Source organism: Rissa tridactyla, chromosome 7 (assembly GCF_028500815.1).
Source record: "Rissa tridactyla isolate bRisTri1 chromosome 7, bRisTri1.patW.cur.20221130, whole genome shotgun sequence".
Classification (NCBI taxonomy): Eukaryota; Metazoa; Chordata; class Aves; order Charadriiformes; family Laridae; genus Rissa; species Rissa tridactyla.
The window spans coordinates 49,243,732-49,270,702 of record NC_071472.1 but is presented as its reverse complement, the minus strand read 5'-3'; the positions used below and the strand labels follow the sequence as shown (position 1 = coordinate 49,270,702).

The 26,971-nt window shown below is 59.6% G+C and overlaps 1 protein-coding gene across 2 annotated transcripts; it reads right to left on the bottom strand.

The window, feature by feature from the left end:
* Positions 1-1,513: 1,513 nt before the first annotated feature.
* Positions 1,514-24,933, bottom strand: HNF1B (HNF1 homeobox B). 2 transcript variants are annotated; one of them, XM_054210080.1, is made up of 9 exons: positions 24,498-24,933; positions 18,946-19,145; positions 17,330-17,594; positions 16,647-16,888; positions 9,012-9,175; positions 5,943-6,075; positions 5,623-5,814; positions 4,772-4,890; positions 1,514-2,149 (listed from the first exon to the last, which is right to left on the bottom strand). In XM_054210080.1, the coding sequence occupies exons 1-9, from the start codon at positions 24,833-24,835 to the stop codon at positions 2,129-2,131; spliced, it is 1,674 nt and encodes a 557-aa protein (XP_054066055.1). In that variant the 5' UTR covers positions 24,836-24,933; the 3' UTR covers positions 1,514-2,128. The 2 variants fall into 2 exon arrangements, with proteins under 2 accessions (XP_054066055.1, XP_054066056.1); XM_054210081.1 differs by having other exon boundaries at positions 17,330-17,516; positions 24,498-24,929.
* Between the last annotated feature and the right edge of the window lie 2,038 nt (positions 24,934-26,971).

The window sequence follows — 26,971 nt, the reverse complement described above, 5'->3', positions numbered from 1 at the left end:
GTTCAGGCAGGTAGAAACCTGGATCAGCATTGCGAGGGACAGCAGGGATGTCTCACTGCCGCCAGCCTGCGTCCCTGCCTCCGGCTGCCTGCCGGACCGACGTCTGCCGAACCACGGCAGAGGAGGACTGCGGAATTTACAGACCACATGGCAGCAATGAGTCAGAAGAAATGGTATTTAATTATGGTATACATTAAATTAAATGTCATTCTGAATATTGGTCTCCAATTCATGGTGACTTATTCGCTGTAGGGCGACTCCTATTAGCCCCAGCAAGGGTTGGGGTCCCACTGTGCTAGACATGGTACAAACACAGAGCAAAAGAGCCTTTCTTGCCCCAAATAAAGCATCCAGTGTTTTTCTTTTTAGCAGTGGTCATCCGTCCGTGGGCACCTCTACTGCTCTCCGCCTCTCTAAATCGCTCTCAGCAGGTGGCACACACCGCAAAGTTCAAGACCAAGTTGCACAGCTGGGGAGTGCGAGTTCCATTGGCAAAGGGGAGCAGCTGCAGGGAGCTGGTGTCTCACGGGAGGGGAGACGATGCCTTTTACAGCTTCCCCGGCTTTGGGAGGTAGGACTTGGGCACCTAATGCACTTCAGGGCTCTGGAGGGTGGGTGTGGAGCCTGCGTCCCCAGCGGGTGCCCAGCTGGGATGTGTCCTCGCCGCAGAGGTGGGCTCACTCACCGGCTGGAGGTCAGAGATGTTGCTGGGAAGCTTTTTCTCCGAGAGCCACTGCCAGGCGAGACCAAGCAGGCGGCCGGCAGGGACCTCGGGCTGGCGTGTCCACGTCACAGCCCCAGCGCCCCTCCGTCCAGCTGCGGCTTGGAGGTGACACCACGAGGACGAGCGCAGCGTGATAACTGATAAGGGTGGAGCCAACAAGGCTCAACATCAACCTGCTAACGGTGGAAAATAAGCCACCTGTACTGGCCGTTTACTGGGCAGGAGACGAGGCAGTAACTGGGCACCCAGTCCCTTCTGTGCCCCAAGGAGGGGAGAAAGGAGACACTCTGAACCCCATCTGAGGAAGATCCCACCAGACTTTCTTGCAGCCTCTGTAGCAGCAAATGCTACAGGCCCACCGGAAAACTGCTGATGCCGAGCGCTTCCCAGTGGTCTCTATGTGTTGACCAGGCTGGTGACACTTCCCCACCCCACCATAGTCCATCCCAGCGTCTCCCAAAGCAGAAGAGACCCGTGAGAGCTCCGTAGCAGCAGTTGTCCCCAGGCAAACCACCCAGGTCCCGCCAGCTCCAGTCGGCTCGCCTCCATGCCCTTCCTTCCCGTGGGATGTCACTGTGCAAAGGACACGTGTCTGGTTGTCCCCCCCATAAAGCAGAGGCCGGTGCTGCCTGACTGGCGTCCTTGCATAAGCCCAGGTCTTTCCTCATGAATTAACTCATTTAAAGGAAGAAGAGAAATACAAAACCAAACCCACCCTCAGCTCTGACCTTTACCAAAAAAAAAAAAAAAAAAAAAAAAAAAAAAGGGGAGAAAAAGAAGAGATTCGGGAACAATATATACAGATGGGGCAATTGCACTTAATTACAGTAGTTTACATCCATTGGACAAAATTTACTTCTTTTATATAAATCTCTATGTATAAGAGTGGGAAAGGGTGAGGATGGAGCAGACTGTACCTATATTTACAGTTTAATTGGCTCAGTTCAACAGCACATGCAATTCCTCCTTCCAAACGCCAAGTAACAGACCCAAGTCCCTCTCAGTCCGTCGGGTGGAGGAGTATAACTTAAATATTATCCATCTTCCCCTTCTGCCAGTCCCCAGTACAGCTTGTTCCTAGTTCCTCGGGAGAGCCAAAAGCCTCTTGGAAGGCAAATACTTAAAAAAAAAAATCCCCAAGACGTGTCTTGGAAATACTGCGTGGAGGGAAGGAGAGGCACGGTGCCGGGTGGGCACCCCGCGGATCCGGGCTCGTCCCCGGCAAGGCGCGGAAGGGCGACGGGGTGTCTCCAGCCTCCGGCTGCGTTTCGGGTTGCTGGGCTCCTCGCTGCGGCACTGGGCTTCGCTCTGGCAATTCCCCGGGCTCGGCGCGCGGGTCACCGGCGGGATGGTGTGGAAAATAAGATCCCGTTGCTATGTGCGAATGCAGCGAGGTGTGGAGCATCACCAGGCTTGCAGGGGACACTGGGGAGGCAGAGAGCAGCACAGTGACCAACGGGCAGGCAAAGGCAGCACCGCGGGGGGCTCTCCGGGGGCATGACAAAGCGTTCGGAGGCATCGCCTCCCGCACCACCCTGGGACCTTGATGGTGTCGCACAAGCCCTGCTTGGCCCCAAGCCCCCCCCCAGCATCCCTGAGGGAGATGCAGTGGGAAAATACTTTCCCAGCCAGATAGTGCCACCCCCACCCAAAAATAATAATAATTTTTAAAAAGGCCTGTTTGTGCCCAGGCTGTCGCAGAGATTGTGCCACGCAGCCCGGCAGCGCTGCCAAGAGCAGCCAGGCGTGAGGCTGAGCACAGGAGCTTGCGCTCGGGTGGGAGCAGGGCCGAGGACCAGGCTCATTGGTGTCCCCCAGCATTGCTGTCACCTGCGGGAAAGGAGCTGAGCAGCCCCCGCATCCTGCTGCGGCCCCTTCTCCATCCCTTGGGGTGGGTCCCCCGCCCGGGGTCCCCCCGGTGACTGGTGGGGTGGGGGGCCGGGAGCCGCGGGTGACCTTGTGGGCTGGAGCACACAGCAAACATCGTAACGCGGAGATAAGGAGACGCCAGGAGCCTCCCGTGACATGTCATTAGGGACGGGCCGCGGCTATCAGGTGTTTGCTAACGTAATAAAAATGGTGGCTCGGCCTCAAGCGTTGTCAAAGGAACCGGGAGGTATTTGCCCCTTCCAGGCCTAAACAACATCTGATAAGCGATCTGCAGCATGGGGCTGTGAGGGGACAGCTGGGGGGGGGACTGGGGACGTCCCTCCATCCTCCGTCCCCACTGGCAGGACCGGGAGCAGCCGGACTCCACCATGGAGAGGGTTTGTAGGGTCTGGCGTGGGGGCTGCGGGGGGCAGAAGAGCCGTCGGGGAATGGCAGCAGCTTTGCTTCGCAGGAGGACGCCTCTCCTCTGCAAAAAGGGGTTTGCTCGGGAGCAGCCCCCCCGCAGGCTTGGTGTTTCGTGTGGGCTGTGCGTAAATATCTGGGCATTTGAGCCATTTGAGGGGTGAGCAGCATTTACGGTGCCCCCCCATGCCACCTCTGTAGCACTTCACTCACCCCTTGCTAGGGAAAGGGGCAACCACTGGGGAAAAAATAATTAATGTTCGGGGATACATTTTTGCAGCTTTAGCTGGAATGTCAAACGGCTGGTGGGAAAAGGGGCTGGCAGGCTGTGCTGGGGGGGGACACCACCCCCATGCCCGCTCCTGCGCTGTGTGGGGGGACAGGGGCCAGATCCTGCCCCCGGCGCTTGCTGGACCAGCCTGTGCTTGTTTATCACGTATGGGGGGGGTAACGTGGGGCGCGTGTGCCCCTTCGGCACCTTGCACCCACGGTCCCAGCCCCATCTCCCCCCTCCTGAGCCGTGAGGCCTCCTCCTGCTTTAATTAAAGTGCAAAAGCGTGATGGAGGGGGAAAACCGAGGGAGCCCCCATCACCCCGGGGCGGCGCTGCGTCAAGGTAGGCTGATCGCAGGCGGGCAGCGGGGATGGCCGGGTGCTATCTCCCTGCCAGGGACATTTCCTGTGTGCCCAGGGCTCCGTTGGGCCAGCCCGGCATCAAAGGCGGCCCGTGGCGGGAGAGCGGGATTAATCAGGGGGAGTTCGGGCTGAGCGCACACCAGATGGGCTGATAAAGCCGCGCGGAGGAAATGGTGCTCCCGAGGAGCGCGGCCGTGCCTGACTGCCTCCCGGACCGAGATGCGCGGGGGCAGATAAACGGTCACCCCCAGCACTTACAAAGCGCGGGAGCCCGACCTGGTGGCACTCATCCCCCCTCCCCGGGCACCCCAAACCCCCCCGAGCAGCCCCTCTCCCAGCTTCTCCCCTTTGCAGCCCCAGCCCCTTCCTTTGCTCCCCGCCGGGCATCCCCGGGGGGGTCTCACAGCAATCCCACACCGTATTTACTCTGTGGCCATTGCAGACATTTTTTTCCTCTCCCCTGTCAAACCTCGGTAAGAAAGTTTATCTGAATGCAAGTTCAAGGCTCTCTCTTATTTATCTAGCAATCAATAAGGGCCACATATTTCCCACAGTCCCCAGGGCTGGCTTTCAGAAAGGGACTATTGTCTGAGTAAGGCCTCGCACACCTGATTTGAACCAGGATAAGTCCTGCCTTACACCTGCGCCGGCACCGGGACGATGATAAAGGTTTACGGGCTGGGGGGGAGTCGGGACCCATCGGAGCCCGGCTCCTCCACTCGACTCCAACCAGGGTTGATTCACCCTGGACACAAAGGCAGCAGAGCCTGCCTGGTCCTGACCTTCTCTCAGCCCAATCTGAACGCCAGCAGGATGCTCCCACCCTGGTGAAGTTGTCCCAGGGATGAGCGTGGCCTGGCTGGTACCACCAGGCGTTAGACATGTCCTCATCCAGCACAGCCAGACCATCACCCAAATCCCCATCATGCTTGCCATCTGCAGGCAGGATTTTGGGTGCCCGTGAAGGGGCTGGGACGGGGTTCTCGGCACCCTGAGGCTCATCCTCAGCTGCCCACTCTGCTACACCCTCCTCCAGCCCCATCTCCAGGGGACAACCAGCCCCGCTTCACCTCCGCACACCCACCCTGGGCACCTTCGGCCACTTCTGCCTGGCCATTACCTGCTTACTGGAAGACATATTGGTCAGCGTGCTGATGCTGCTGGTATCCGTCACCACCATCGCCGAGGGGAAGCGGGAGGTGTGGGAATACTGGGGAGGCTCCTGCTTGTGTGTGTACACTGCGGAGAGGAGGGAGACAAGCAGCCGTCACGGAAAAGCCACCCACAGCCCTCATGCCGGGGCAGAGCAGCGTTAGGGCAGGTCGCAGGGGTGCTGCGTGGGAACGAGCATCACGGGGACACGAATGAGATGAAACAAGCCACGGAAAGAAACCACCGCCTGCCTCTAAGCCACCGCCTTCTCAGCTACCAGCTCGCCCAGGGAAACCAGTGGGGAGCGAGGGGCTGTGGCCGGACCAGACGCTGAGGGTCTGCAACCCCTCCGCAGCTGAGCTCGGTGGTGGAGCAGGGACAGGACCAGGATGATGGATGAGCCCGAGGGGTGACTCCAGATCCCTTCAGGGCACAGCGGGGAAGCGTTTGCTTTGCAGAGAGCGCAATAGGCCCGGCCACCTCCTTCCCCAAAGCATGTGTTTTAGCAATAAGAACACGGAAGGAAAAATAAAGCTTGTACAAAACGCTGGTGGGGGGCTGCATCCCACTCACGGGGCAGCAGCGCAGTGGCAGGGGAGATGTGGCACAGGGGAAGGAGAGGATGCGGTGAGATGGGGCCACCCCGCACTGCTGTGCATCCCGCTCGCAGCCCTGTGCCGGCTGGTACCCGTGGGAGAAAGGCACCGGCCAAGGGTGCGAGCTTGGGCAGGGGAGAGCAGGAAGGGAGGAAAAGCTTATTTTCCATCCGAAACTCATTTTTTGGGCCCTTCCCTTCGCAGCTACCGTTCGGGCCCTTACTGTGCGAGTTCTGCAGCTGAGTCACGGTGGCCATAAAAGGCTGCTGCGTCATATGGCTGGGTGACTGCTGCATCAGCGGCTGCTGGTGCGGGCTGTGGAGCTGCTGGGAGAACTGGACCGGCTGCAGAGCTGCCAAGCTGCCAGCAACGCTGTTGATAACAGGTACGCTCTGCGCCTGCGAGGTGTTCAGACCTGCAAGGAGGGAGAGAGCGGGGACGTCGGCGCTGGTGTGAGCGGGCAGGGCGTCCCCCTCCCGGTCGCAGGAGTTGGAGGGCGTCCATGCAGGGTGCAGAGGTGAGCTCAGGGCGCGCGACGCTTACTCTGTGCGATGGCCATGACTCCCGAGAGCGGCGTCATGATGAGGTTCTGGGACTGCTGCGGGTTGTGGTGGGACAAGCTGTGGATGTTGGTCAGGGTGCTCACCGGGGGCAGCCCGCCCCCCGAAACGGAGATCTGCCGAGGAGCAAAGGAGGACAGCCACCATCAGACGCACAGCCAAGGGATGCTCCCAGCCCCCTCCCCGGCCACCTGCCCCCTTCAGCAGGGAGATTGCAGGGGGGGATCAGGAAAAACCCCTCCCAAGAGGCGAGCGGGCTGCAGCTGGGCACCCTCAGCTCAGCGCACACAGCTCCCACCGCCCCGAGGCTGCGGACCCCGGCTGGGACGCCCGAACATCGTGTTAATAAGTAGCGAAGCAGCATCAGCAGGGAAGGACTTTGCTGGCACCGGCTTCCAGCTCCACCGGAGCACAGCGCCAGGACACGGCACATCCCGAGCCTTTGCCATTTTGTCCCCCAAGTCCAAGCTCCTGCCCTCGGGGACAACTGAGGACTCTCAACACTTATTAACTTCTCACCGTCACGGTTGTAGGGGAAAGTGGGAAATAGAAACTTGGGAAGGTAAAGAAAAAAAGACAGAAAGTAGATAGAAAGGACCTCCCAGTGATGATCCTAGTCATCACTTTTGCAGATGGGCAGGATACTGGTGAGATGGCACTTGGCCAGAGCCTATTCCTGGGATTTCAGGTCAGTGTTTAGGGATCAGACACACAAAGGCACTCGGAATGTGACAAGGGGACTGGAGCAGGTCCCCAGGACAAACAGGGGGCGAAGTGCCTGATTTCTTTAATTGCTGCCCATTCTCCTAATCCCTCTAATTAGACCTCTTGCACTGAGCAACCTTGATCCGGACTCAGAGCCACCCTTGCGGCTCTTCGTGTGACATTTCTGGACACCGGTCTGAGCACCTTGTTTATTTTGCACATGTGAGTCGGAGATAGTTCCGTTGCAATTGAAACAAATCCATCAATAAATTCCAAAGCCCAGGAGTGACTCATATTTCCTGATCCGGTATTTTCCACTTTCAAAGCCTCTTCAAGGCCAGGTTACACGACACTTGGCTGCACAAGTCAAACAGCTCATGGCAAGTGCACGCTGCTCACCTGCAGCCCGGGCTCCTTTCACAGCGGGTTTTGACCCAAAGCACCGCACCCAAAATCACCTCTGGAGATCGCATGACTGGAAAAGACCCTCTGGACACTGGATCCTTGGGGGAAACCTGCTGGCACTACCACAGCTGAGGGCAACACCGGAGCATGAAAGAGTGACCCGCCAAATCTTTCTGCAGCCTCAGTAACACTCCTCCCTGAAAAAATCGATTGCCTTCAGATGCAGCAACTTCCTTAGCAGCTTTTGGTTTCATGTGGGGTATTAAAAGCACATGTTTACTTACTAGAAACCACAGCCTACAGCATATTTTTATTAAATCACTTGCAAGCACTAGCTAGCCCTGCTTAAAGATCAGAGATAAGCTGGCAGAGCCACACGCTGCCGCGGACCCGAGCGGTCCCTGACGGTGCCGTGCGGCGGGGGTAGTTCAGGGGCTTTTGCTGCTGCACCCTCTGCCTCCTGCACTTCAGCGGGTTGTTTTCCCAGTTTAATCCACTGCATTTCCACACGTCTTTCTCCTGTGCTGACCGGCCGCGGTCAGCTCCCTCTGCCCCATCCGAGGGTCTCCTTGTGCTCCGGCAAACCCCCCCTCAGACATGGCCCCTGGAAAAGGAGCTGGCGGGGGGGGTGCCGGCAGCCTCTGCCACCCAGCCCTGCATCGCTTTGTCCTCGTGGACCCCCGCCCCAGGCACTCGGTGCGTGCTGCTGCCGCCTTTGCTCCTGACTCATTTTATGACTTCAAGGCTGAGGGTTACAAGGCTCAACACACCCCTGGGGCGTCATGGGTGTGTTTGGGGTGGAGGGAGCATGCTGGGCGCGCTGGGGTTTTGCTCGGCGATACCCGCCTCCGCTTGGTGGGGGATGCACAGCATTGCAGGGTCAGCGTCCGAGCCTGAGGGGCTGCCCTGAGACCCTCATGAGCCAGAGGAAAGGCAAAATTAAACGGTGCCACAGCTGAGGGAGGGGATGGCGAGACCCTCTGCAGCCACCCAGCTTGGCGAGGAGTCCGACGCGATGGCCTAGGAGAGCCAACCCTCTGAAAATGGAAGTGAAAACCAGGGAAGAGCGCGCTTGGCCCCGCCGCCCAGTGCCATGTTTGACTTTCACTTTCAGCAGAAAAGCCTCCTCCCGGAAGAGTGGCGGATGCAGGAGAACCTCCGGCAGCCTGCCCCGGGGATGGGCCCGGCTCTTCCGTCCCCTCCTGCCCTGTCCCCCCGCATCCCCTCCTTGCCCCGCTCCTTCCCGCACCCCTCCGAAGGGCCCTGCGCCCGCCAGGCACCCGGAGCCAGGAGCAGCCAGGCGCTGGGGCGTTGGAAACCCGGCCCAGCCATTTATAACCACTTTTTTGCCATAGTCCTGCAGCACCCGGCATGGGGAGGTGTCAGACACCCCGGCGGGGATGCCGATGTCCTGTAAATCCCATAAAATCCTTGCAGCAGAGCTCCAAGCACGTGGGGAAGGGGATGAGGAGAGGCAGGAGCTCTGGGTTAGACACCCTGCGTGATGCTCCGGGACAAAAAGGTCCCTGCTTGCAAGGCAAGCGCTTCCCCAGCAAAACTCCAAACTTAGGGAAAAAAAAAATAACGCATGAGCATTTTATCAATAGCCCTGTCATCGGCAGGAGAAAACAAACAGAGATCCACCCAGGGTGCATTCAATCTGCGAGGGCGTGCAATCAATAAAATCCCGAGCGCGGCTCTGTCGCATTTATGGGCCACGCTGGGGCCGAGGGACGTTTCCTGCCGGGGAGCGCGGGGGCTGAGCGCCGCCTTTGAGGCGGGCGGTGGGGACAGCCGCGCACCCGCGCCACGGCCCCGGCCCCACAATGCGCCATTGTTCGGCGCGGGCCGCGTGTGAAACCCGGGGAAAGCGTGTTTGCTTTGCCCGCTGGGCCCTCTTATCTTATCAGCGCCGCCGCCACAATAGGCCAGGTGTACTCACCATTTTACCGTCGGGCGAGAGCAAACCGTGGCCTGGGTCCAAGCCGGCCGGGGAGACCTGCTGCAGGACCGCCTGGCTGGTGGTGACCATGGCACCGCCGCTGTGGTGGCTGATGGTCCCGGAGGATGCCGCCTCGCCGCTTGTCGCCTGGCTGTACCGGACCCCTGCAAAACACCGCCAGGCATTGGCATCACCCATGGGGACCCTGGTGAGGGTGCCCTGGCCGTGCCAACCCCCTCCAAAAGTGTCCCTGCAAAGGGAAACCCCCTCATCCCCCCCCCGGCTCCCTTGGCGTGCGTGGCATGAGGATGTAAACAGATGTGCGAGCTCCTAAATGACACCCTTGAAGGATAAACAGGAGGGACAGCACTGGCCAACGTGCCCCTTCCTCCAGTGCCTCTTCCCAGCTTCTCCCCAAGCCCATCTTCTGAAATTATAGCATGGAGTTTATGGCGACTGATGATGAGCACCCAGCGGGGCTGCAGCCCCCAGGGCCATGAGGTGGAAAGAGCAGCTCCCATGGGACCCCAACCCGGGTCAACGGCCGGGACATCCATCTGCACCCCTTGTACTTTAATTTACACAGTTTGCACCCGTTGTGCAAATTCCTGCGGTGTCCCCGCAGCTCTCGGACACTGGCCCGAGGGTCCTGAGCCGCGGGGAGCGACTCTGCCTCCTCCAGCTCTTCCCCCTGCGGGGCTCGCCCGGCGTCTCGCAGCCCCTGGCCAGCCCAGCGTTGCCCAGCTCTCGCTTGTTCCTCCGGCCTTTCTGCATCCGCTTTCCCTCTCAACCCCCTCTCGACAAGTGTATGATTAACAGATCACCGCAGGAAGACGGAGGGACCAGACACACACAAGCCTCCAAATCGGACCACAGCCCACCAACACCCAGGAGGGAAATCTGGCTCGAGCACAGGTCTTCTATATAAATATATTTAATTTGGCTGAAACACCCCGCACTGATAACCATATGATCAGCCATGTGTCATGGAAAGGCATCTACAGATCACAAATAATTAACTGAGGAAAACCCACGGGAAACAAAAGCGTCTTTTACGAGGCTGCCTTGACGATTACGGCAAAAAACCATTTATTATGAGGAGTCCGGCACCGTGCTCTCGGCTGGGTTCACTGAACTGCCCTGGGATCGAAGCGGTGGATGGATGGACAGACATCCAGCCCACAGCTCTCCTGGGAAAGAAAACCACGGCAGCGAAGCCCAACTTCCCAACCAAGACCACCCAGAGCATCATCTGCCACTGCAAAGCAGGGGGCATTGGGGAGGGGTCCCCAAAACGACCATCAGCGGAGGTCGCTGGCAGCTTCTCGGCTGTCCCAGCACAGCACGGACACCCCCGGCTACAAAACCCACCCAGGTAAAGGATCCTCCTCCTGGGATTTCGGGATCTCCTTCTCCCGGGTTATTGAGGGGAAGAGCTGATGCAGGTTGGCTCGGTGAAGGATGCTCTACTGGCTAACTCTCAAAATCACTGAATCAAGGAAAGAAAAGATAACTGGAGTCTGGGAGCTTTCCATGAGCTCCCAAAGCATCTGCCAAAGCGCAGACGGCTACCTGCGCCCTCCACCAAAACCACGGCAAAGTCACGCTGTAATCGCCTCCGAATTTTCCCCATCAGCTGGTTAAACACGTCCCACAGATAGGAATCTCCCCGCGATGTCTGGTTCCTGATCATTTCCCAGCAAACCCCTTTTATCCCTGATAATAAAAGAATGTCCTCTGGCAGGTGGATATTTGCTGGTCCGAGTGGAGGTCCCTGCCATGAACAGGGTAAACATTACTCAACCAGGGCACTGTCACACACATTCTTCCCCGCGGTCCCGGCCTCGTGCAGAGTGTGCTTCAGCCGCTGCCGGTCTGAGATCCTGCAGCGCTGGTTAAACAATGGGAGGGGAGATAAAATAAAGCCCTTTCTTCTGAGCACGATCTTAAAGATAGACAAGGAGCACAGGCTGCTCCTATTGGAAAGAAAATCAGAGTTTCTGCTCAATCTTCAATCTCTTTTGGGTTCGGTGAAGCTTTTGGTAAGAAAAAAAAAAAAAATCCTTTTTAAACCCCAAATCATGCTATATCCAACTGAGGATGCTTGTAACTCATGAGTCAAGACACCCAGAGTCACAAAGATATCTTTAAAACAGGGTAAAAGCTGATTTTCAAGCTTTTCCCTGCAATCTCAAGGACAAGACTTCTATCGTTTGAGAAACAATAACCCATGCTGAGATTTTCAGATAGGCTGGTGACCGAGATTTTGGGTCTCTAGATAAAACCGCGGAAGACTCCGAGCCTTGATGAAGATTAACTCTCCCGAGGAGCGCGAGGTTGGGCTCCAGGGATGGCGGCAGCGGTGCCACCGTCTGGCACCTCCAAGGACCCCACTCCTGCAGGGGCTGCGCTGGCCGGGGGCTCCTGCGTCCCCAAAGCCTGTGGGCACCAGAAACCGCTTGCTGGGCAGGGTAAAAGCCTTCTGCCATGGCTACCTTGCAGACCTGTAGGGAGCCACCAACTTAGCTTGGGTTTTTCCCATTCCTAGAATGGAACGGGTATTACTGTTATTTATATGCCCTCGCAGTTTGGTTGGATTTGGGCAGATTTGATAATTCACATTGAGGAAACAGCACAAGGCGTTATTGCTGTTGCTATTTTCACCGCTCTAACAAAGTGAGCTCCCCGATGCCGGCGGGTACCTTTCCTCCGAGCTCCCCGTTCCCAGCGGACATGGCCAGCTCCAGCCCAGCTCAGCCTAAAGCATCCACCTGGGCGACAGCCACCTTCAGGCTTTCTTCCAGGCTGCCCCCAAGCGCACGTTCCTCCTCCAAGCCACCTCGCTGACCCCCATTTTCCTGCTTTTCGGCTTTATCTGTTGCAGCAGCAGGACCCAGCTCTGCACAACGCCGGGACACGGCGTGCTGCCACAGGGCAGGTAACCCCTGCCCAGGCAAACCCTCCTCTGCGCGCTCTGCCATCGCAGGGGGTGCCAAGCCCCGGGAGCCAGCTGTCCCCCGGCGGCACAACCACTCACCCCGCCATGGGACCCCCCAGGGGACCCTGCCAGCCGGGGTGGATGCGCAGGGATGGCTCCGGCGGTTTGCACCGGGACACAGAGATTCCCTCCCGGAGCAAGCGGGGGACTCTGTGGTCCGGGCTTTACTAGCAGGGGCTCAGACGGCCATTGAAGCCCGACGCGTCTGCGCTCCCGCCGCTCTCCTGCACCGCCACAGCTGGAAGCGGCTCCCGTGCAAAGAGATTTATTCCTCCTCAGCCTCTCCCTGCAGCCGCCCGAGAGAGGAGCCTGGATGGGGATCACCGGGAATGCGCCTGGCCGCGGAGTCTGCCCTTGTTAAGGCTTTTTTTTTTTTTTTTTTTTTTTTACGGGAGCTACAGCCATAATATAAAAGTCTGTTTATGGGACCCGGCTATTGTGCAGCCCCCGAGCTGCACTGCCCGTGAAATGTTTTACTGCTTTCCCATACTTCCAGACAAGCCGCGGGGTCCGGCTCCCGCAGCCTTAACCCTGTGTTTCAGCCGACGGGGACGGGCGGTGTGACAGCCCCCCCCCCTACCCCCGACCCCCAGGGCTCAGGGGGTCCATGCACCCATAGCTTTCTGCAGCCAGCCCCGGCACCCTCCTCCTCCTCCTCCTCAGGGATGCCAGACACATCCCCCTGACCCGCCTTTTGGGTTGGGGGGAGCAATAGTCGGGGTTTAAGGCAGCAATCAATAACTTTGCTGTTTTCATCGCAGGCTTGTGCCATTTTCTAGGTACACACCAGTCTTGTGTCTTTGGCAGGCAAAAGCAATGAAGCGGCTTGGTTCTCATCTGCTTTAAGTCATATCGATGTGATCAGATTGTACTTTTTTATAAAAAAAAAAACACACTGTACTTTTAAATGAGGAGCCCCTGCAGCCACCGCATCTCGACCTGACACCGGGCTGCACTTTCACCCGGAGCATCACAAACACCCTGCGGATCACCAGTGATGCCCAACACCGAAACGCGGCCGGCCGCGCAACGCCCTGGATCACCGATGACTCAGGCGGCGGCAGGGATTCAGCCCGACCTGTGGGGATGCAGCCGCCAGCGTGGGCCGGGAGCCCGGCCGCGGGGTGAGAAAAGCAAAGCGTCACGTCTGGGGTCAGGCTGGATGCAGCCATGCTGCACCTACTGACATCACGGAAGCAGCCGGGTCGGCAACGGGACCGTTTCACCCTCCCCAACACAGGTCCAGGCAGCGCCGAGGGCAGATCTGATTTTTGGGCTGCCACTCAAATTGTCCCTAAAGTGTTAATTTTGCTAAGTTACAGAGGTGCATAGTTTATATCCATTATAAACCTGTTTATGGGGACTGGACCCTCCCATTTTGCTGCTGTCATAAAGTTCTAATTACCCCCCATAAAACCGGGAAAAGCTCCTAACAGCGCACTGTACCCACCGAGCCCCACAATGCGCCCAACAGTAAAATATTACAACCACTGGCACCGGGTCCGCAATCAGAACCAGCACATACCCCAGGGAACAGCCTGCGGGATCCAGATATAAACCAAAGAACCTCTGGACCGAGGGTTTATTGACGGGCTCGTCTTTAAGAAAAAGTTAACACACTTAAATTACCCTTTGGGTTTAGGAAGAATCTCAGGGGTGATACCGAGTTATTTTTATGTTTGTTATCTGCATCTGTAGAGATATCTAAAAATATATATAAATAATGTACATTCATATAAATATATATATGTGTGCGTCTACGTGATTGCTCTGATAGATACTCTGATATCGCAGCCTGGGCACTGCTGGATGGATGGATGGACGGACGGATGGATGCCTCGACCACCTTTCGGTGCAGGACCCCCTGGGACAGGCTGGAGGCGATCCTGAGACCCCCGGCCGCGGGGACGGGGCTTTGCGGGGTCCATCGGGCGCCGGCCGACCCTTTGTATGCAGGGTGGGAGGCGGGGGGCAGCTGGCGAGCGGGGCGGTGCGTCACCTAATCTCATCAATGCACTGATTGTCTTCGGGGCTCTTGAAGATAAAAATGGCATAAGCCAGAGTCTACGGCATGGCACCGAGATAAAGCCCCAAGTGACCTTCAAATCAAACAGGGAACCAAGATCACTGATAATACCCCATAGGAAGGGAAAAGTCCAGAGTCTGAGAGAAGCCTCCAAGATAGATAGGCTTTAAGTATTTACCTCCAAATAGTTAAAAACTATGGCTTGAGGCTTGACAGATGGGTCCCCAAGAAGAGGCCGGGAGGATGTTTGACTTTTACAGCTCTTATCCCTGCCTGGCCATCATTACGCCCTTTCGCAAGACCCCATTGACGTCCCGAGGAGCAGGCGATCCCTCTTTGTCTGCGGGCACGGGAGTGATTTTGCAGCTGCCCCACACCGCCAGCCCCACCGTTTCCTGCCGGGGGACGTCACAGGGGGACGGGGCCGCGCGGGGGTAGGACGCGGGCAACGTCCCAGTGCCATCATTAAGCTGTTAAGGCATTGAGCGCTCCAGACGCCGCCGCACGCGGTGCAAGGGCAGTTCAAATCCCAGCATGGACGGCCCCCGATGGGGTCAGCCAGGCAGCAGGGACAGCCCCGCCAGCACTGCCCTGTGCCCTGACAAGCCAGCGGGTCCCCAAATGTCTCTTGGAGGAGGTTTAAGCAGCGATGGACCCAGCGATGCTTTGGGAGCTGCAAGCCTGCTGGACCCGGCTTGGTCCAAGCGACCCCAACGCAGTCATGGCTGAGCTCCATCCCTGCCCATCGCCCCCAAACGAGCCCTAAAACCCCACGGAGGCCCTCGCCATTCCCATCTCCTCCTCCTCAGCAAGGCTGATGGATACGAGCGCTGGCCACCAACAAATTCCCGCGGCCAAGCCCTCCTGACCCCTCCGGAGGGGCCCTTTGCTGCCGCCGCGGCCATCACTCCTGCCCTGCTCAAAAGCCCCTCCGAATGGGCTGTCATCGGCCCTATAGCCGCAGCCGGCTCCTGCTGGCCACCGATCCGACGGGAATATAAAGGCTGGGGCTTAACGGCCCTCCAGCCCCCAGATAAATGCCCGCGGTTACAGTAATTGCCATCCCCTAATAGAAGAAAACAAAGGCTCTCGCGGGGTGCCTGCATGCGCGCTGGCAGGACGGGGACACATCAAAGGCAGCGGGGTTCGTTCAAAGCCCCAGCTTAATTGTCAATTAAGCATGCACGGGGGGGACAACGCCATGACAACGCGGGGCTGCATGCTGGTGGGGTATTGTAAAGCCCGCCGGCCGACACTGAAAACAGCTGATTTTGCTGACAATGTGCTTGTAGGGCACCTTGTAAGCAATCAGACGGTGACAGCAGGGCAAACGTCCTCCCTGTCCCCGCCATTGTGCGGGGCATTCCTGGGGCAGGGTCACATTTTGGTCACCGCCGGCCGGCCCTACGGGGAGAGCGGTACCCGGCGGTGGGTGGGATGCTGCCTGTCCCTCCCCGGGGTGGGAGCTGGGTTGGATGCTGAGCACCCACCCGGGGCTGCTGCATCCCCTGGGTACCACTCTGGGGACTGCCCTTGCTTGGTATCACCCAAGGACCAGTGTCCGGCCATGGACTGGCGCCGTCCCCAGCCCTCAGCCTCCTCTCCCCAGGCACCTTGCCCTTCCCACAGGGACTCTCCGCCACACGGGTTTCTTTTAATTTGCCTTTGTAACGAGCTGGGTGTGTGTAACGAGCCGGGCAGGGTCATTTCCAAGAGGCGGCTGGTTTCAGCCTCCCCGGCCGGGCTGTGCCGGTGCCGGTGCTGGTGCCATGGCCGAGAGGGGACGGGGGGCAGCCGGGGCGCAGCCGGGGGCTGGCGCATTGGCTGCAGAGGGCAGGGAGGGGGACAATGGGGATTGTTCTCCCAACAATGCCTCTCGCCCCACACCGTGCAGCCCCCACCCACCCTGATTAGCCTCCCCGGGCGCGCAGCCCCCTCGCCGGTGGCATTATCTCCTGCTTAAATCCCCCAGGAGTTTTCAGCAGGTCTGCTCTCTCCAGTCGGCTCCTCGCTATGAACAGCAGGGCCGGATCGTGGTGTGGAGAAGTAGACATCGGGGTGAGCCCTGCATCCCTGAGCCGCTTTCTTCATCCACCTCCTTCTGCTCCAGCACGGGGACGGTGCAGCACCGCGCACCCAGCCCGGGCCAGCTCCAGCCCCGCCACGAGGCCAGGACATGGTGCCACGGCTTCCTACGGGCTTTGCAGCATCGCCTGTGCAGCCCCCCTCCCAAACCAGTGCTCACCAGTGGGATGCATCCCGAGGCCCCAGCACCCATACGTCAGGCACAGAGCAGCCCACCAGGCACAACCTTCCCCTGCCCAGCCCACGAGGACTCCAGTGAATTAAACCAACCAAGCAAACGCTGATTTATCCTCGATTTATGGCTCACCCAGCCATAACACCGCAGCGACAGCGCTTGCTCCTCTCTGCACCACCATCACTCGTCGAAGCTGCAGCGGGGACGAGGGTGACCACCGTCCCCCCCATCAAGGCCACCCATGCACATCCCCAAGGGCTCGGCACCCCGATCCCCAGCAGAAACGGGAGCCAGCAGCCAGCGCTGCAATTGCTCTGTGCCACTGCCCGAGCGCCCTCGGCGAGGGCTTACCTGGCATTTTGCTGGGAGGCGAGGCGCTGGGCTGGTTGTGGTGGGGCGAGCCGTGGGACAGCAGCAGGTTCATGCTGTGGGGGGGCTGGCCCGAGCTGTAGGCATCCATGGCCAGCTTCTGGCGGAAAGCCTCCTCCTTCCGCCGGTTGGCGAACCAGTTGTAGACGCGCACCTCCGTCACCAGGTTGGAGCCGAGCCCGTGCGCCTTGGAGGGAGACACCCCTCGCTGCAGACACTCGGCCCTGTGTGTGCAAGGGGACACGTTGGAACATGGGTTCTGCTGGGGGGACCTCCACCAGCACCACCGACCAGGGGGCCGCGGGAGGACAGGTGAATTTGGGGGCATTTAAGCCCTTCCTAAAAGCCTGCCTGCTCTTTCCAACTATATCCATGCTGTAACACTGCAGCATCCCCATGGCATCCCTGTAGCATCCCCGGGGCATCCCTGCAGCTTCCCTGGGGCATCCCTGCAGCTTTCCCACCCCAGCACGGAGCTCGCTCAGCCCTGGACATCACCCAGATGGGGGAAAACACGGCAAAAAGAGGTCAGGCAGCTCGGCAAAGCCATGACACAAGCCAGTGGCCAGGACTGCAAGCCAGTAGCCCAGCATCACATGCAGTTTTTTGGAAGAAAGGCTGCAGGGCGAGCGAGGAGGCAGCGGGTGGTGCAGGGCAGCCTTTACCTGTTGCATTCCTCCACCAGAGCCTCCCGCTCCTCCTTGCTGGGGTTCTTTTGGCGGTCGTAGGCTTGGTACAAGATTTGCTGGGAGGCCGGCCCCCACTTGAACCGATTGCGGCGCATCTTCTTGCTGGGGGTTTCGGAGCAGGCGTCGTCGAGCTGGGCAGCCCCCTGGTTCTGCTGATTGAACTCTGGAAAGAGAAACAGCAGCTGATCCTGACTGCTTTTGTCTGTCATATTTCCACAACCCTGGACTGTCTGGTTGAACTCTGAAAGAGAAAGGAGCAGACGTGAGCTGGCCTATAGCCGCTGCTCGGAGTCACCGTCCCGCGCGGAGGTGGCCCCCCAATGTCCCCTCCCGCAGAACCCCAAGCCCGCAGCCCCCGAAAACTTGGGAACAAGCCGGGTCCTCGCTGCCACCCACCCCAGGGAAGGGGCCAGCCTTGCCTGCCAGCGCAGGAGTCATTACCATCCCCGCGGAGGGTGTTTAATGGGGAGGCATGCTCAGGGCATGCATATTCATGGGGTGGGTCTCTGCCGGCATGCACTTGTTTTGGGAGGATTTTTGCAAGCGAGGAGCCGGGCAGGGCGACTGCACAGCCCCCCGAGAGGCTGCCTCTCGCTGCTGGCCCCGAGCCCCACTCTGGCTCCTGCTCCCGTCCCCGCGCCGTGGGACGCCGTCCCTGCGCCGGGGGACGCCAGAGGTGACCTTCCCCGGCAGCCCGCCTCAGAGACGGCGCTTGTCACCGCGGCAGTAAAGGGAGATTAATGGGAGGGTTTTATTATTCTCAGTTTTGCAGGGGAATTCTCCCTCTTTTTATAATGGCTTTTCCCCCTGTGACGAGGGGGGAAACGCAGGGCAAGGCTGGAGCAGGCTCTGTTTGCTCTAACGTCTCAAGGTGTGTTTTCAAAGCAATGGTATTTGGTGCTAAAACCTTTTCTGCACTTCCCGTCCCCTGGATATTGCATCCTTTAGGAGGAGGGAGGCAGAGCCCTTTTAAGGGGGGTGTCAGTGCCCCCAGCCTGCACCTTGGCCAAAAATGGGGCTGCTTCGAGCGATATGGGACCAACGTGGGGCAGGTGGCGGTGGGAGAGGTGCACAAAAGCAATAGTCTGTGTACTTGGTCAAAATAATCTGCATTTTAGCGTAATCAGCGAAATAAGCTGCCCAAGACCATGCCACAGATAGGAGCAATTTACAGTTTTTTCTTTTCTCTCTCTCTCTACTTTTTTGCAAGTAGTTGCAGAAAATGAGCAGTCTCGAGAAACAGAGAGGAAAAGGGGGCAGAGGTGGGAAAGGCACCTAATTGCGTGTAATCATTAATTCCTTTCCCAGCTTCAATGAATATAAATATACAGAAACTCAGCTGCGTGGATGGGCTTGGGGGAACTCGCACAGTGTCACTGTGACCAAGAAGGGCTCTTGCCCGATTTTCCTGGGCCTTAAATTCATTTCACTCGTGAAAATATTTTGGGGAAGATGCTGGGCAGCCTGGGGCAGAGCCAGGGAAGAGGGCAGGGGGCTGCTCCTCGCCTGGCTCCCGCAGGCAGGACTGGGACGCAGGGACCCCCTCTGCCCTCCCCCAGACCCGAAGGGCGCGCGCTGCTGCGGGTACTTACGCCGGAGGATCTCCCGCTGCTTGCGGACGTACCACGTGTAGAGGGCGGCTCTCTTCTGCGTCTTCATGGGGGTGCCCTTGTTGAGGTGCTGGGAGAGGTGCGACTGGTTGAGGCCGGTGACGTCCACCACCTCCCGCTGCGGGATGTTGTGCTGCTGCATGTACCCCTTGATCATCTTCGCCGCCCGCCACGGGTCCTCGCTGTGGGGAGGGAAGCGAAGGGTTAACCTCCCAGTGGGGGAAAAGCACCCCAGCATTCGCCTCTTCCCGTGATGGAAACCCATTATTATTATTCTGACGCCCATTTCAGATGGGAACAAGATCCCTTGAGCACACATCCTTCCCCGACTGCCATCCCGGCCCCCCAAAACAGCCCCATCTTGCCCCCGGGAGGCAGAGGCTGGTGCCACGGGGGCTCATGGGGTGCCACGGTCACCCCGGGAATGCTCGCCAGGCTGTTCGCCCAGGAAAGGAGAAGTAAAGAGGATCCCGGTGTACTGACGGGGCACATCGAGGTCTCATTAACACTGGTAAAGCACCTTCATATCCTTTAAGGAGAAATCTATCCTATCCTATCCTATTCTAAACGCGGCCCATCCATTAACTGCTGCTGTTACTACGTTCACTGCAATTTCTCCTTTTGAAGATACGCACACACGATGGGATACACAAACACACACACACGTATGGATACGGGAAACCCATACGGGTATTTCTCCGAAGAAAGAGAAACCTCTCATCTGGAGGTGCCGAGGATGCTTTTCCTGCCCCGCTCCCGGGTGCGGTACCCGCACTGCGCCCTGTGCCCCCAGGTTTGCCACTGGCTGGCGGAGACCCCCGCACGGCCACCAAACCCCACCCGCCGCACTTGCTGCTTTGCCTTCTCCCTTTCAGTCCCATGGGCATAATTATCGAAAAATCTCAACATTCGTTGAAAAGAGACCCTATTTCCATGCTCCCACAACAGCAAAGCACGCGCGCGGGCCATACACCGAGCAGCGAAGGTCAAACCAGGCACGTAAACCCAGGCAACTCCCCGAATGGAAAACCAAAACCAAGCTCCCCTCCGATAATCTTAAGTCATTCTTGAATATTTTTAAAAACACTTGAATTTGGCTCCTGCGAAATCCAGGTGAAAAATGAGTCTTTCCTAAATCCGCATTATTTCGGCGTCCTTGGGGTAGCCGACACCAATCTAGGGAATAAATAAAATTACAGCCAAAATTCACAACGCTGCCTGCTTTCTTTAGCTCTAACGAAAGCACAAGGCGACAGGAGAGGAACAGGGCAACACACCCTCGCTGTATTCACGACCCCGGGGTTCGTCCTGCGCTACTGGGGGATGCTGGACTAAAAGGAAGTGCTTTAATGCTGAAAAATCGGTGTGGAGCCTGAACCTGGTCACAGTCATGCACTCAAATAATGCCATACGCTAACGCTGTGCTTGGAATAACCGTCCGACCGCTTTCCCGATTCATTACTTATTTTGGATCCTTCAACTTGTCACAGGAGGGGAAAAAAAAAACCAACAACAAGAAGTAGATTTCTTACTTTTTGTCCTGAATGCAGCGTGAAAACAAAAGCTGGTTGGATCCAAAGCAAAAGTACCCAAGCAGGGCCAGCCCGCTGGCGGCGGCGGGGGCTTTGTCACACCCCGGGAAGGAGAGCACGGAGCATTTGAGAGATGTCCCTGTCCCCAATCCTGCATCCTCCGGGCAGGGGAACCCCACCGTGTAGACGGTGTCCTCTATACGGCGATGGTCGCATGGCATGGACACGCTGACTCCCGTTTTACCAACAGCCCGGACCCCTGACCAGGTTGAGCACGGTGCAAACAGAAAAGCCCGCTCCTGTCCCCAAAACGCATGGCACCGTGTGGCCGGGCCATGGGTTCAGCGGCCCCCGCAGCGCGCGTGGGTGCCGACAGCAGCGGCGACACTGTTCTGCCGGGTCTTGCCACCGATCGGCACCGCGGGGACGCCACGGCACGGGGGGTTTTGGGGCTCTCGGGTCTTCGCGCTGCCCCAGGAGAAGGCAGGAGCCAATAAGAAGGATGGGAAGGAAACGTCCTTCCACCGCAGCCCTCCTCCGCACGCTCCATCCCGGCCAAGCAGGGCAAAGCCCGCCGTGCCCCGTGCCGTGCCCGAGCCGAGGGGCTCACACCGACTCTTGTCACAAGCATTTCGTGTCACCTAACCAATCCGACTAATTACTGATTAATAATAAGTTAATGGAACAGAGCTCATTACAGTTTCTAATAGCAGTTTGGTTCACAACTAAGCCAAGGGCATCGTTTTCCCAGAGTTAAATCGTGAGCCAGCGCGACAGAGCACGCTTTTAAAAAAAGACTTGGGGGTTACAGACGGGATTTCTGAATTTAAATAAAATCTGGCAGCATTTTGGCTGGAAAAAATACACGATAATCTGGAAAAAAAGCCCCAGAGTTCCCCTCCATTTTATTATTTTAAGAAAGGCTTCACCTTGATATTTCCAGCGCGTTTCACGCTTACACTTTCAGAACAATTATTCGGCTCTTAATTTCTGAGCAGTGATTTTTCTTTACGGATCAACTTGACCGTATTCAAAAGGGTTAAACAACCTGAAACCAAACCCAAACATTTTGTTTCATGTTAAACAAAATGTTTGGACTTGACCCAAAATGAAACGTTTGAGTGTTTGTTTGGCCTTTTTTTTTTTTTTTCTCTTTTTTGGTTAACCTAAAAAGCCAGAGAGGAAAACCTTTCGATTCAACACAAGCACATTTTTTTTGATTCTGTCACCAAAATGAAAAAACCCATTAATTTTCCAATCTTCACCAGGACTTTACATGCAAAAAAAAAAAAAAAATAAAAACCCAGCCCAACCCAGGAGTGCTTTGTAATACTGGAAAACCAGTTTACAGCCCTGGCTCCACAGTCCTTTCTCCACCGAAATCAAGGAAAGGTGCTTTTTCCTTGCACAAAATTAACCCCGACAAAGCCCAGCCGCCAACGCCGACCATGAAATAGGCATTTCCCACCCCAGCTTCATGCGCAGGCGGGGGGCAAAGCCTGTCCCTCTCCCCCAGGGATTCCTGGACCCTCTCACCCCCTTTGTCAGCCTTAAAAACAGGTAAATACACTCCACATCCTCAGAGAAATATGCCAAGAATTTATACGGATGGATTATAAACCCGGCTCCCTACAGAAATGATCTATCTAATCTGCATCTCCCTGTACACACAGGGAATCGGCGCGGGGAGGTGTGCTGCCCCCGCCGCCCCCCAGCACCTTTCCGAGTGGTTTTGGGGCATCTCTGGCTGGGTGGCGTTCCCGTGGGTGCAAACGAATATATTATTTACCTGAGCGGGGTCTGGGCGAGCCCTGGCGAGTGGGACGGGGCAGGAAGGGAGCCGCGGGGCGTCTCGCCCTGGAGCCGGGCTCTGCGTGCCGCCGGCATCCCTTTGGCTGGGCTCTGCCAGAAACCGCCATGCCGGCGCTGGGGCAGCCTCTCCTCTCCCATCCGCACCAGCCGAAGCCCTTTGGGCGCCACGAACTGGCCCAAGCGAAGGCGCTGGTTGCCGAGGGGCCAACAGCGAACTGTTCGGGACCACGACACTGCAACGGGCAACTCCTGCCCGCACCCACGCCGCAGCCAAGCCCGCACTACAGTCCCAAAAACTGCTGTGGGGCTCAGCACCCCCAGGGACACGGGAAGACACCGAGACCGAGCCAGTCTTGGGGTCAGGCCGCTGACACCGGGGGAGCGGGGGCAGAGGGGGTTTAGCCCCTAAGCATGGCGGCAATAAATGGCTCGCGGCTCCCCTACCTGGCTCCCTCTCCAAGTACAAAGGGCTCTCTTAGAGCAAACACCAGCTCTTTGCAAAGGCTCCTCGGGGACATGTGCCTGCTCTTGTTTGCACCAAAGGCAAACTTTGCACAGAAACACCTGTGGGAGCGCAGCGATCCCGAGGCCGAGCCTTCCCTGCACCCCAGCTGACACCCCGGCCACCCCGGGGGACAGAGGCAGCCAGCAAGAGGGGGGGACCGGGGACGGGCAGGAGCACCCAGAGGTGCAGGGCACGGTGCTGCAGTGGGAACCCAGCAGATGCAATGATTTCTCACTCACGTGGAGCCTCTTTCACACGCAGTGTGTCCCAGCCGAGCCCCTTGGCAGGCACGGGTGCCACCACCCAGCCCCGTTCCCAAAAAGGCACCATCTACCCTGCTGGTACTGGGGCAGGCCTGGAGCCGACTGCACCGACCATGGCGGTGTCCCTGTCCCCAGCCGGGCCCTGGCACGCCGGGGCTGTGAGGGGATGAGAGCCGCGGCTGGCAGAGGGTACGGACAGGCACTGGGGGCTGAGCCAAGCGGGCAGGATCAGTGCCGCACTCGGGGTGCCACTGGGGCATCAAGACAGGTATGAAAACTGCAGTGCGTGGCTTGGGGGGGGGACGACGACACAGAGATGCTCCCGCGGGGCTCCCCACCGGCTGCGCCATCGGGGGAGCCACCATCGCCCCGGTGCTCCCGGCTGCGGGAGAAGCGGCGGCCCCGGGGCACGGATGGAGGGAGCCGACGCCGCCCGCGGAGCCCGGGGCTGCTCCGCCGCGCCCCGACGGCGGCCCCGCTCCCGGCGGCGCGGCACGGCCGGGACCGGCCCGGCCCGGCTCGGCTCGGCCCGGAGCCGCATCCCCGGGACGGACGGGAGCCCAGCCCGCCGCCTTGGGGGGTTTCCTCTTTCCCCCCTCCCCGTCCGCTTTACAACCTCGGCAATGAATAACCCGCCGCTCCGCTCGCCCTAATCGCGTCCCTCTGTGTATCTTTCTGTTGATGATTTATAGAAATAAATTAATAACACCCCGGGCTCCACGTGTTGCAGTTTATGTTTTATCTCCCGGTGCAGAGGGAGGGCGGAGGGACGGAGCCGGCGGCAGGTCCGAGCCTCCACGGCCCCGGCACCCCCGGCCCCGCCGCGACGGGCGGGTTGGCAGCACCCGACGGGGCGGGAGGACGCGGCCGGTGGGCTCCGGTCTGCCCTGCCCCGGCCCCTTTCCCAGCCCGCCCGGCTCCCTGCCACCGCCGGGACACGGTGCACCGGCACCCGCCAGCGGGACTAACCGCGGGGCCGGCGGGGACCACCGGGGACCCGCCACCGGGCAGCGCACAGAGGGCAGGGAGCACTGGGATTAACCACGGTGCGGGCAGGGAGCACCGGGACCTGCAACCGGCTAGGACACACCGGGCAGGGAGCACCGGGACCCGCCACCGGGATTAACCTCGGGGCGGGCAGGGAGCACCGGGACCTGCCACCGAGTAGGACACGCCGGGCAGGGAGCACCGGGGACCCGCCACCGGGCACCGCACAGCGGGCAGGGAGCACCGGGATTAACGACGGGGCGGGCAGGGAGCACCGGGACGCGCCACCGGGTAGGACACGCCGAGAACGACCCCCGGGCGGGGGGCTTGGGGCCGTCGGACCGAGCGCCTGCGGACAGACCCCGTCGCGCCGCGGGGTGCTCCCCGTCCCCATCCCAGTGCCGGTGCCGTCCCGGTGCCGGTGCCCGCCGGTACCTGATCATCCTGTCCACCTCGGCCCGCTGCTCCACCGCCTCCTCCGTGTTGAGCGCCTGCAGCTCGCGGAGGATCTGCGGCGTGTCGAAGTCGTCGCCGTCCTCCGAGCCCTCGTCGCCGGACAGCTTGCCCTTGCCGTGCCCGTTGGCCAGCGGCGGGAAGGCGGCCTTGCCGTCGGGCGGCCCGCCGGGGGAGAGCGGCAGGCTCTCCAGCTTGACGCCGAAACCGGCGGCGGGCACCATGTCCTCCAGGGCGCGGATCAGCCCTTCCTTGGTGGCTCCGGAGCTGAGCAGGGCGCCCAGCAGCTCCCGTTGCAGGGCGCTCAGCTGGGACACCATCCTCCCCGGGGGCCGGCGGCTCGCCCCGCCGCTCGCCCCGCGCCTCCCGCCCTCCCTGCGGCCGCTGCCGCTCCGCCCCGGCCGGCGGGCTGCTGCGGGGCGCGGGCCGCCCTCTACCAAGCCATGACCGCCTCCATTAGGCAATATACCTTATGCAAATCAGCGCCGGCAGGCCTCTCCTCCGGCCGCCGCCCGGGCCCCCGCGCCCCCGCCCCGGCCCGGCCCTTATCGCCCGCGCTGGGACGGACTTTGCCCGCGGTCGCCGGGAGGCCCCGGAGGAGCGGGAGGAGCGGCGGGGGCAGCGACGAGGAGGGACGGGACGGGACGGGACGGCGACGCCGAGCGCTGGAGCCCCGGTTGCCGTCGGGGGGCTCGGTGCGCGGCTGCCGCCCCGGTGCCAGCCGCAGCCCGGGGACGGGGACGCGCTCGCCCACCCTGCACCGCCCCGGGCACCCCGCTGCCCGCACCCCGCGGGGCCGGGTGGTACCCCCGCAGTGGGCCCGGCTCTCTCGGGGGCTGTGCCCCCCTGCTGAAAGGGGGCCAAGCTGAGAAAACTACCCCCCAGGCCTCACAGGGGCGTTTCTCCCCCCGCATCCCCTCTTTTCCCAAGCCCCGGCACAGAGCGGGTACAGGCTGTGAGGCTCCAGGCCCCACCAGAGCGCCCCCAAACCAAGGGTTTCCAGTGGGGGTCTCATCCCCCGCTGTGGGGCAGCTTTGGGGACAGGCTCAGCACAGGCTCACTGCAATTTACGAAACCCGGCAAGTTAGCACAGGGGACCCTGCGGGGACAGGGGTGCTCAGGGGACACGAAGCCCCAGTTGAACCCTGGCAGCCATCAGGGGTGGGAGCAAGGAACAGGGTTGGAAGTTGGCAGAGGAGAAGATCCAAGCTGGGCTCTGGGATCAGAACAAAAACTGCTCTTCCTAACGCTGAGTCCCAAAGATCAACAAATTCACTTAAATCAAAGCAGGTGCGAACACAAGAGACACCACCACAGCCTGAGCACAGCCCACAGGGGCCTGGGACCCTGCAGCAGAAGGCAGGGCTGGTGTCTGAAATCTCCGGTCATGACGCCTCCAGCCTCCCAAAGCACCTTCAGTTTGGTAGCCCAGTTCCTTGCCGCTTTTGGCTGGCACCTGGACATCAGCCCCGGCCAGACGATGATAGCTTTAAACCCAGCATTTCCAGCCCAGATTCAGGCTTTTACAGGGTACACAGAGTGGTAGCTGCCTGCCCATCTCAAAAGCCCCCAGAAAATCCTGCCAGCTGCCAGCGCCCGTGTCAGACCCCGAGCGCTTTGCAGCACAGCCCCGGAGCCCCACGGGAGCCCGGCTGCGGGTCTCTGCTGCTGCTGGCCATATGTTTCCCCCCCAGCAAAACACTCTGAGGACCAGCAGCAGTTTGGCTTCCAGCAGAGCCAGGGAGAGCGAAGGAAAAAGCCCCCAACTCAGCTGGGAACAACCTGTGCCTGAGTGCGTTGGGAGATGCGTGGATCGAACACGCTGCTGCGGAGGCAGATGAAACCATTCCTGCTCCGTGGAGCCGCACAGGAGCAGCCCGGGGCCAGCATGGCAGCGCAGCACCCTCAGAGCCCCCCTGCCCTTTGGGGGACGGGGGCAGAGCTGCAGCCGGGGGCGGAAAGGTCAAGGGCATCCCAAAAGGAGCGAGAAACTTCTCCGCGTGCTGGGGAGGGAGTCTGTGGATGAGCGCGCGATGGCCATACAGGGTTTTTCATGGGCACACGGCAGTCTGAGCACAACCTACAGAAGACTGAAAAAAACCCAAAAGCCTCTTCCCAGCTCCCAGCCTGAAGCTCCCAGCACTGCCAAGCATCTTCCCCAGCTCTGCTCCTGCATGCTCAGGGCTGCCCAGCCTGGGGGGAGATGGTGGCCCCTTCGCACCCATCCTGCACCGGGCCAGCCCTTGCTCTGCCGGACCTGCGGTGAGGGTGGGGGTCCCTGCCTCGGCTGTGCCCGGCACTGGCACGTTGGTCCTCTCCCGACGCCAGCCCCGCTCGGGTCAGCTCCAAAGGAGCTCAGCGCCCAGATGGATGAGCCTCCCTGTGTCTATAGGGCGCAGGGACCAGGGCGCTGGGCAAGTGCCCCCGCTGTGCTCAGCTTTCCCATCTGCAAGGGC

Excerpts from the sequence above, each read along its gene's own strand:
- HNF1B (XM_054210080.1), bottom strand. The coding sequence starts at position 24,835 with ATGGTGTCCCAGCTGAGCGCCCTGCAACGGGAGCTGCTGGGCGCCCTG. Across the intron at positions 9,176-16,646 it reads GCCTCCCAGCAAAATGCCAG|GGGTCCGGTACAGCCAGGCG; the intron begins GTAAGCCCTCGC and ends GGTGTTTTGCAG. Across the intron at positions 4,891-5,622 it reads TCAGCTGCAGAACTCGCACA|TGTACACACACAAGCAGGAG; the intron begins GTAAGGGCCCGA and ends TCCTCTCCGCAG.